This window comes from Rhinolophus hipposideros, assembly GCF_964194185.1.
Source record: "Rhinolophus hipposideros genome assembly, chromosome: 11".
NCBI lineage: Eukaryota > Metazoa > Chordata > Mammalia > Chiroptera > Rhinolophidae > Rhinolophus > Rhinolophus hipposideros.
Genome location: NC_138057.1, coordinates 2,048,148 through 2,059,411, shown reverse-complemented (window position 1 = coordinate 2,059,411; position 11,264 = coordinate 2,048,148). Strand labels below are relative to the sequence as shown.

Here is an 11,264-nt window from a genome sequence, read left to right as displayed (position 1 = left end):
AGACCAACTTCTATGGGAGAAATAGCAAAGAATTTGTGGCCATCTTTAACCTGCCATATACATTTACCCCACTACTGGTACTAATTTATGTGTTACTTAGGGTTAATTTTCTGGAAAGAACAGAAGTAAACGCAGGTTTCCTTAAGTGAATAGGAATTTGTATGGAAGACTATCAGAAAATGGACAGGAGCCTGGAGGACCAGACTTGGAAATCACTGGAAACCTATGTGCCCTACAGTGCATTAGTTCTAGAAAAGGGTCAGTCTGATGAGTGTGCCCCTGCTGCAGTACGTTACCCTCCAATCATTCTTTCTGCTATGTCATGAGCCCTATGAAAGGGTGCCCAGTTGGATAGATGTAGTACAAAGGCCTCTCTTCCAGGTTGTACTGGCACAAGTCATGGAGAGAAGTTGTCTCCTTTGGCTTCTACAGTGGCAGGGGTTGTATTTGAGTGACACTTTGCCAGTACACAATAGGGGAGAAGTAATTATCTAGAAGGATATCAGGAACCATTAGGGATAGGCAGCGTTTTTTTGGCAAACAAATTTTTTTTTTATTTTTAATTTATTGGGGTGACAATTGTTAATGGAATTACATAATTTCAGGTGTACAATTCTGTATTACATCATCTATAAATCCCATTGTGTGTTCACCACACAGAGTCAGTTCTCCTTCCATCACCATATATTTGATCCCCCTTACCCTCATCTCCCACCCCCCAACCCCCTTACCCTCTGGTAACCACTAAACTATTGTCTGTGTCTATGAGTTTTTGTTTCTCATTTGTTTGTATTGCTCTTTTGTTGTTTTTGGTTTATATACCACATATCAGTGAAACCATAGGGTTCTCTGCTTTTTCTGTCTGATTTATTTCGCTTAGCATTATACTCTCAAGATCCATCCATGTTGTCACAAATGGTCCTATATTATCTTTCCTTAACGCCAAATAGTATTCCATTGTGTATATGTACCACAACTTCTTTATCCATTCATCTATCGAAGGACATTTTGGTTGTTTGCAAACAAATTCTAAATGCCCACTACAGGTAGGGAGGATAAAATTATAGAAAGCTAAAAATTGTGGGAGGAAAGTTGAGGTAAGTCACTCATGATGGCAGCGTGTTTTGGATTGTTTTGTGTCTTCCTCAAATTCATATGTTGAAACCATAACCCCCAGTACCTCAGAATGTGACTGTATTTGGAGATAGGGTCTTTAGAGAAATGATCAAGTTAAAATGAGATCATCAGAATGGACCCTAGTCCAATATGACTGGTGTTCTCATAAAAAGAAGAAATTTGGAGACAGACATCCACACAGGGAGCTGCCATAAGAACATGAAGGCAGAGATCAGAGTGACGCATCTACAAGCCAAGGAATGCCACAGATGGCCAGCAAATCATGGAGCTGGGAGAGCGGCTGGGACAGATTCTCCCTCACAGCCCAGGAGGAACCAGCCCTGCTGACTCCTTGGTGTCAGACTTCTGGCTTCCAAAACTATGAGACAGGACATTTGTATTGTTGAAGCCTGTGCTTCTTTGTCACAGCAGCTGTATTAGGGTTCTCCAGAGAAATAGAACCAGTAGGGGTGTGTGTGTGTGTGTGTGTGTGTGTGTGTGTGTGCACGCGCCGAGAGAGAGAGAGAGAGAGAGAGAGAGAGAGAGAGAGAGAGAGAGAGAGAGAGAGAGAGAGAGATACAGGGAGATAGACAGAAACACATAAAGAGACGAGATATTCATTTTAAGGAATTGGCTCATGTGATTATGGAGGCTGGCAGCTCCAAACTCTGCAGGCTGGAGACTCAGGGAAGAGTTGAAGCCCCTAGTCTGAAGGCTGCTTGGAGGCAGAATTTCCTCTTCTTTGGGGACCTCAGTCTTTCTTTTTCAAGGCCTTCAACTGATTAGAGAAGGCCCACCCACATTATGGAAGGTAATCTGTTTTACTCAAAATCTATTGATGTAAACTTAATCACACCTAAAGACTACCTTCACAGCAACATCTAGACTAGAGTTCGACTGAAAACTGGTTTCTGTGGCCTAGCAAAGTCGACACATAAAACTAACCACCATAGCAAACCTAGGAGATACTTAGTATAGTAGGTGGTGTGACAATTAACATGAGCTCTAGGTCAGAGGGGATTAGAGTAGGAAGTGGAAAGGTTTTAAATGCTCAGTCTGTAATGGAAAGAAGGACAAAGTGCTTTAAGAGTCACGGTCACCATCCCCGTTCTCCATCACTAAGGACTCAAAGGGGCTCCAGACTGCACATAGAGTGGACCTGAAGCTCTCCACCCACTGGCTGGTGACATATAGAGAACAATGCACCCCCCCCCCACCACCTATTAGGTATCCAGGAGCCCTCCAGGGTGAGTCCAGAGTTGCAGGGAAAGGTTTGGTCTTTCATGTCCAAGGGTGTTGCTTGGTTACGTTTTGATGATTTGGTGGGAAATTCCAGATGGCATGTCCAGAGTACCACCGCTTGGGTCTAATTCATTTGGTGAACAAGGGATGAACAGGCGGGGTGTGTGTGTGTGTGTGTGGAGTGTAGCCCTGGGATAGTCCCCTCCTCTTGGACCATGGCAGGTGCATGTTTTGGCCGTGCCCTGAGCTTTGCACCTCCCAGGACTGGTACAATGCCAGGCTCAGAGGTCTACCACCTCTCCAACTAGCATACCCTAGCTTTCTGTACTCCTCTTCCTCCCTCAGGGCCAAAATTCACTCCTTTTAGGTCCTCAAATACTGGATCAACTATTAATTGCTGTGCAACACAGCACCCCAAATGGCTTAATGAGCTTAAAACAACGATAATTTATTTTTCACGATCTGTGAAGTGACTGGGTGGGTTCTCTGCTGGTTTCTCCTGGGTCCCAGATGGGATCCCAACACATGTGCTAGCAACGGGTTGGGGCACCTCAGTTCTCTTCCATCCAGCGCAGGCCAGATGGGGTGGTCTCCTGTGCAAGAGCGAGAGCTGAGAGTCCTGTTGGATCTGAATCTGGCACTCTGTCACTTCTGTCACCTTCTGTTGGTCAGAGCAAATCACACGGCCAGCTCAGATTCGGGTGGAGAAATGGACTTGCATCTAGATAGAGAAAGCGGCACTGTTACTCTGCTGGGGGCCTGGGCACAGCATGTGTGACTCAGTGGGGCCATTGTTGTCAGCCACCCACATGTACAGAGTGAATCCCATGCCCTTTGGCAAATAGCAGAGCTGAACTGCCATGATACTGAGTCCAGACCTTCAAAACCCCCCTGAGGGCACCAGCTGAGTCAGTGTCAGGGGCTTCACCAGAAGATCAAACTTGTACTTTTTTATTGTCTTTGCTTCATTGAGACATGTGCTGATTCACTCTTGGAGCATTTATTATGGGAAACATGGAAACAGTTTTCTTTGAGTGAAAAATAAGAAAAATAATTCAAAAATATATGAAGCCTTTTATTTGGAAATTGGAGTTAAATTCAAAACCAGTGTCGTGGGAGAGTCTGAGCTCCACTTTGTGTGTGCAAGTGGTGCAGAGAAGGCTCTCACCTTTCTAACATGAAAACCATCAAAGTGCTTAAACTAATACATGCTTACTGTAGAAAACTTGTGTAATCCAAAAGAGGGCACCGTGTCGATGCAAAGACCGTCTGTAACACAACCATCATGCAAAGATAACAGCTCTTTCCAGCATGTGACTTTTCAGAATATTTTAAATGTTCCCTCTTAATTGGATGGATAAAAAAGAAAACAAAGCCAGAGAAAAGAAATCAGAGGTCTCTAAGGAAAATAGGCAAGAATTAAAATTGAATTGGAGGAAAATAACTCACTGAAAAAATTTGAAAATAGCTTTATTAAGATATAATTCATACACCACACAATTCACTCATTTAAAGTGGACAATTCAGTGTTTTTTTTAGTATATTCACAGGGTTGTGAATATATTATCACCACAATTTAGTTTTAAAACATTTGTCTCACTTATTCTAGAATTTCAAATAAATGGAATGATACAATATTTGACCTTTTATGACCAGCTTCTTTCACTTAGCATAATGTTTTCAAGGTTCATCCATGTTAGAACATGGATCTTCATTTCCTTTTTTGTGGAATAATTTTCCATTCTATGGATATACCACTTTTTGTTTATCCATTTACTGGTTGATGAACATTTGGATACTTGCTTACATTTTAAAGTTAATTTCTAAGCTATCTTTTATATATTTTCATCTGTCAGTCATCTTCTCAATTACTTTAAAAAAATCTTTAAAGTGTTTTTGAATACCACAAAAGTAATATAAACTCATGAAAAATTAAAACACAACAGAACTGTTGAAGAGAAAAACCGAAAGCCCCTTCCTATACCCCAATTAATTCCCCTTTCCTTCCCCAAAGTAAATCCTCTATTTGGAGTTTTTTTCCTAATGTTTTTTTCTCTACATTTACAATATATAGTCCATGCTAATTATTTGTGGATTCCAGAATTGCAAATTTACTTACTCACTAAAATCTATTTGTAACCCCAAAATCAATACTCGAGGACCTTTTGTGGTCACTTTTGGACATACGCAAGGAGGCAAAAAACATGAGTGGACCTACTCGCACGTTCCCAGCCGACGTGGAAAAAGGCGACCCTCTGCCTGTTTCAGCTCATTCTGTACATATGTCCTTTCTGCAATTTATTTAGTGCCACATTTCCCCCAATTTCTTGGCATTTGCTAGTGATGTCACTGTTTGAATGGCCCCAGGCATAGTGATGAAGTGCTGTCCAGGTGTGCTAAGTGAGAAAAGCTGTGATGTGCCTTATGGAGGAAGCACGTGCTAGACGAGCCTCCTTCAGGCGTGGGTTACAGCGCTGCTGGGCTGTATTAATAAACCAACTTCGTATATTACATAAGGTGTCTTTAAGTGGACACACACAAAGCAAGATTATGTATTGAGCGGTTGAAGAAAATGTGACCAGGAGTTCGCAGGAACCTAACTCTGTAGTTCCCTTAAGAGCAAATGTTCAGTATTCACTAACTCACTGTTCTCTGCGACTTTGTAGAACATGACTGTCAGGAATAATGACAGTCCTCTGCATATGTACATAAATTCACATATTTTCATAATTGCATCATATAATACATTGTTTTCAAACTTGAATTTTTAACTAATGCATAATGGAGACGTTTTCATATCCATACATGTAGATGAAATGAAGTTCTTTAAACCAAGAGCAGGCATTCTGTGGCTTGCAGGTAAGTCCAATCTGCTGCCTCTTTTTGTAAATGAAGTTTTAGTGAAACACTGCCATGTTCACGCTCTTTAGTATTGTCTGTGGCTGCTTTTGCGTTCCAGTGGCAGACCTGAGTGGTTGCAAAAGAGACCATGAGGCACCCCAAACCTGAAATATTTACTATCCGGCCCTTTAAAGAAAAAACTTACCCAACTCTGCTTCCAACTGTTGCAAAAGATTCTGTGGTATGGATAGTCCACATTTTATTTAGTCATAGGTCCTTTATCATTTTTTTTGGTTATTTTAAGTAGTGATGCATGGATCATTGTCAACATTTATTTGTGTGATGAGTGCAAATATTACTATCAGCAAGTTTCTTTGATGGGGAAGTAGTAGTTAAATGTGTTTGAATATTAGAGAGATGTGTTTGAATATTGGTAAATTGTCGCCCAAACAGCTCATATATTTACACTTCTGCAAAAGCATATTTCTCTCTGCACTCACCAATACTTAAGATTACCAAAATAAATGTTTGTCAAAATGGTGGATGAAGAAATGGTGTTTCCTTGTTGTTTTACCCTGCTTTTCTCTGACTGTTTATGGGGAAGAATTTATTTTTCTATATTCAGAATTTCACCACTACCACTTAGCAAATATATATTTTTTATAATTTTGAAAATCAATATGTTTATGTTTACTCTCGTATCTTTCAAGACAAACTCGCTAGTGTTTTTGTTGACTTGTCTTTTAACTATCCTCTCTCTTCTTTTAACTTCTTTCTTCCATATTTCACTGAAATAACTGGGCATTGCAGTTCTAGATTATCTTTTATTTTAAAATCAATATAATCAGATTGAAGAGGAGGACGAACATTCTGTTCCTGGAAGTAAAGTTTTCCTTTTTCCTCTCTTGATGTATATAAACCACCCCAGTGGGAGCAAGTCTCTGAATGAAGCTGACTTCATTCCACTACAGGTGGTGGGATGGAGAGATGGACAGACAGGGACAGGGTCTCTCGTTCATCAGGAAGTCCTGAAGCAACACCACATGACATTGCCCTCCGCTAGGACTCCTGCTACTGGCAACAAAAAGCTCAGCTTTCCAAATCCAACCACATCTTTATTTTCCCAGATACTTCATTGATATTTTGGCTGTGTACAGGAGTCTAAGTTCAAAATAATTTTCCCTGAGAAGAGAAGTACTGCTTTGTTATCTTCAAATGTCAGATATAGCACGAGGTATAGACCTCAGTCTAATTCGTTTTGTTTATGAAGTAAATTATTTTTCCTCTTTTAAAAGTTTTAGTGTGTTTTTTCTTTATCCTTGCTGTTAGCAGTTGCTCCTACTTGTATGTACCTAGGTGTGTGTCTTTTAAATTTTAGTGCTTGGCACTTGGGTTCTATAAATCTTAAAACTTGAGTTTTTGTTCATCTCTAGGAATTTTTCGTATATTAATTTTTTTTTACAAGAATTTACATTGAGCTAAAGACTCTACTTAATAAATGGTGCTGGGAAAACTAGACAGACACATGCAAAAAAATGAAGCTGGGCCACCTTTTTATGTCATATACAAGAATAAACTCAAAATGGATTAAAGACTTTAATGTAAGTCCTAAAAGCATAAAACTCCTAGGAGAAAATATAGGCAGTAAACTTGCAGACATTACCTTTAGTAATACTTTTACTGATATATTTCCTCTGGCAAGGGAAGTAAGAGAAAAAATAAACCTATGGGATTATGTCAAATTAAAAAGTTTTTTCACAGCAAAGGAAACCATCGATAAAACAAAAAGACTTCCTACTGCATGGAAGAAGATATTTGCCAATAATACATCTGATAAGGTGTTAATATCCAAAATTTATAAAGAACTCATACAACTTAACACCACAATAACAAACAACACAATTAAAAAACAAGCAGAGGACATGAAGAGACATTTCTCTAAAGAGGACATACAGATGGCAAAGAGACATATGAAGAAACGCTCAATCTCACTAATCATCAGAGAAATGCAAATGAAACCACAATGAGATACCACCTCACCCCAGTCAAAATGGCTTTCATCAACAAGACAAATAGTAACAAGTGTTGGAGAGGCTGTGGAGAAAAAGGAACCCTCATACACTGTTGGCGGGATTGCAGATTGGTGCAGCCACTACGGAAAACAGTATGGAGGAATCTCAGGAATCTGAAAATGGAACTACCTTATGATCCAGCAATTCCACTCCTAGGTATCTATCTGGACAAATCCAAAACTCCAATTCAAAAATCTTTATGCACTCCTATGTTTATTGCAGCACTTTACACAATAGTCAAGATATGGAAACAATAGACATGCCCATCAATAGATGAGTGGATAAGGAAATTGTGGTATATTTATACAGAGGAGCATTACTCTGTCATAAAAAAGAATGAAATATTACCATTTGCAAAAACATCGATAGACCTAGAGATATTACGCTAAGTGAAATAAGTCAGACAGAGAAAGATAAATACCATATGATCTCGCTTTTATGTGGAATCTAAAGAACAGAATAAAAAGGCAAGCAAAACAGAAATAGACTAAGAGACAGAGAAAAAACGATGATTGCTAGATGTGGGGGTATTGGGGGATAGGGGAGAAGGTGAAGGGATTAGAAAGTACAAATGTGGTCACAAAATAGTCATGGAATGTGAAAATACAGTATAGGAAATATAATCAATAGTGTTGTATAGATTATATAGGATGTCAGATAGGTATTGGACTTATTGGGGGATCACTTCACAGATTGCATAGATGCCTGACCACTGTGCTGTACACCTGAAACTAATATAAAATAATATTGAATGTCAACTATAATTTAAAATATATATATAGTCATAGGATGTAAAGTACAGCATAGTGAAAATAGTGAATGGTATTGTAATAACTATGTGCGATGTTAGAGGGATAGTAGATTTTGAGGGGTTATCACTTTGTGAGGAGTGTAAATATCTAATCATTATGTTGTTTTATATACCTGAAACTAATAATAAAATTAAATTTAAGAAAGTGTCTCTAGAAAAAGCAGAGGCAGCGGGGGAAGATGACGGCTGCCGTTCCACCGCGGGCCTGGACAGTGGAGCAGCTGCGCAGCGAACAGCTACCCAAAAAGGACATTATCAAGTTTCTACAGGACCACGGTTCAGATTTGTTTCTTGCAGAACACAAGTTATTAGGAAACATTAAAAATGTGGCCAAGACAGCTAACAAGGACCATTTGGTTACAGCCTATAACCATCTTGTTGAAAGTAAGCTTTTCAAGGGTATTGAAAATATAAGTAAAGTGTCCGAGCAGGTGAAAAACGTGAAGCTAAATGAAGATAAACCCAAAGAAACCAAGTCTGAAGAGACTCTGGATGAGGGTCCACCAAAATACACAAAATCTGTTCTTAAAAAAGGGGATAAAACCAACTACCCCAAAAAGGGAGATGTTGTGCACTGCTGGTATACAGGAACACTACAGGATGGAACTGTTTTTGATACCAATATTCAAACGAGTTCAAAGAAGAAGAAAAATGCCAAGCCTTTAAGTTTTAAAGTTGGAATAGGCAAAGTTATCAGAGGATGGGATGAAGCACTCATGACAATGAGTAAAGGAGAAAAGGCTCGACTAGAGATTGAACCAGAATGGGCTTATGGAAAGAAAGGACAGCCTGATGCCAAAATTCCACCAAATGCAAAACTCATTTTTGAAGTGGAATTAGTGGATATTGATTGAAATAGCAATGCTTCAGAATTAAAGACATCAGCAATGGCCTTGAAGAAGCTTATGTAAATAATTACACCTGGTTACTACTGTAAGGGAAAAGTCAACTGAAAGATTCAAGGAGCTAAGTTAGAACTCGTTCAGTTGATCCCTCAACTTTTAAAAACCGTAATCCATTACAAATCCCTGAAGTTTAAAATATTTTCCTACAACTATGTAAAATACTGGTTAAGGAGAACTCATTTTCTTTTTACTTCATGTTGTAAACTAAAAGGCTCAATAAAAATTTACCCCCCCCAAAAAAAGTATCTCTATTATTGTTCCCTGTCTGCCTATTGACTTTATTCTCTTCTTCAAAGAATCTAATAGATTTGTTTGAGATATATATATATATATATTTTTTTTTTTAATATTTCCTTTATTTCTAATTTTTCAGATTTTTGCCTTATGGACCACAGATAATTCCATCTTTACCTATGTTAAATTAATAATTTGAAACTCCAAATGAAGTCTCGTTTAATCATACATATACATAACTTTATATATAACATACATAATTTAAGAAATTTCTACCAACTTTTGCTTTGGTTGCTCTTTTCATAGCAGCCCATTCTTGTTTTATTGATGCAATAAGCACTAGAATCTGTGTATGGAGCATGATTCAGTTCATATTGGCCAGGGTTATTTCAGTGAAAAAAAAAAAAGCTACCACATGTTTTTCAGATAAAAAAGGTTTCAATATAAAGAATTGGGGATGTACATAACTATTGAAATATAATTCAATAGAGTGGGGGAAATAAAGGTAACTGACGTATTCACTGAAAATTTTAGCTTGGCTCCCCAAGGTGGGGGATTCTCAGGAAGATGCTGCATTTCTCATGAATCTTTGGCAGCTGCCACCAACTTTCACTCTGAAGAAGTGAGGTTGGTAGTTCTTTAGAGCCATCTGGGATGATGTTCTGAATTCAACATCTGCCAGGTGTTCTAGTATAACCGCTGTCTCTGAATCTGTCTTCCTAATCTCTTGCAAATGTCTTTCATGGGCAAACACTGTCCCAGAACCAACTGCAGCAAGGGAGTCTGGGAATGAGGCTCCCGGCTCTGTTGTGAAGTGCAGACCACAGATGGAAGTGTTGCTGAGGCTTGGTTGACAATAGACTGCGGAGCACATCCTCGCCCTGTATGTACTATCTCTGTTTCCTTCTAAGTACATTGTGCTTGCTCACCTTGGTCCTTCTCTTTCATGCATGTCCAAAGTGTTTTCAGGACAGAGGTTGCCAAGAGCCTTCTTGTGTGTCTCCTTTGCTAACCATCTTTATCAACATGTGCATTCTTCCAGTCCTTCCCATGCTCAGCACACCAAGCTTAGGGGGATATGTGAATTTGGGAAGGGTCAAATGGTTAAAGACTGAACTGATTACTAGAATTTTCTCAAGAAAAAATAAGAAAAGACTCTTGTTTATATTTTTTGTTGTCTTATCTGGAGAACATCTGTAAAAACATCATTGTCACTAACTCGCCCCATTTTTATTGTTTTCCCAAGAAATAAAAAAAGAAGGAAGACCCAAATAACAATGTTTCCTTTTGCAGGCCAAATTTCTCTCCTTATTATAGACATATTTGATTATAGCTATTGATACAGAGCTCAACATTTGGTACGCAGGATTATAGTGAGAGTATAATGTTACAGGTTGTTGACTATAATAGTTGCTACCGTTACTAACAAGTGTTCCATGGGTACCTCCTATCTTACAACATGGTGCTTCAGAATGCAGGAGGTACAACATTTCAGTGTGGCTCCTTCCTGCAAAGAACATATGATCCAGTTAGAGAGTTAATATTAATGGTCTTGGTTTAGTTTGAGATAATGAATTGTGTGATTCTGACCATAAGGGACCATAAGGAACTCAGAGCATTAGGGTCCTAAGGATACAAAGGTATTTAGGCTGGTCTTTTAAGAATGACTAGGCTTCAAATATGAAGTTAAGGAATATGGGATGTATTTGTTATCTATTGCTATGTAACCATCACCCCAAAACTGATTAGCCTACAATAACACACATTTATTATCTCACAGTTTCTGTGGGTTGGGAATCCAGGCCCAGCTTCGTGGAGTTTCCTAGTTCAGGGCCTCAGGAGGCTACAATCAAGGTGTTAGGCAGGGCTGAGCTCTCATATGAGGGTCCAAATGGGAAAGGAGCCACTTCCAGGCTCCTTTGTAGTGTCCCCAGCAGGCTTCAGGTCCTCGAGGTCATGACACAGGGCCTCGCTGCTTGCTGGACACACTCACTTCCTTACCAGATAAGCTTCCCCAACATGGCAGTTTGCTTCATCAAAGTT

General features: G+C 39.1%; 1 protein-coding gene across 1 annotated transcript; it reads left to right on the top strand.

Moving 5' to 3' along the window:
* Positions 1 to 8,261: 8,261 nt before the first annotated feature.
* LOC308505187 (peptidyl-prolyl cis-trans isomerase FKBP3-like) lies at positions 8,262 to 8,936 on the top strand (the record flags this gene model as incomplete). Its single annotated transcript, XM_081066924.1, has 1 exon — positions 8,262 to 8,936. The coding sequence occupies one exon, from the start codon at positions 8,262 to 8,264 to the stop codon at positions 8,934 to 8,936; it is 675 nt and encodes a 224-aa protein (XP_080923050.1).
* Between the last annotated feature and the right edge of the window lie 2,328 nt (positions 8,937 to 11,264).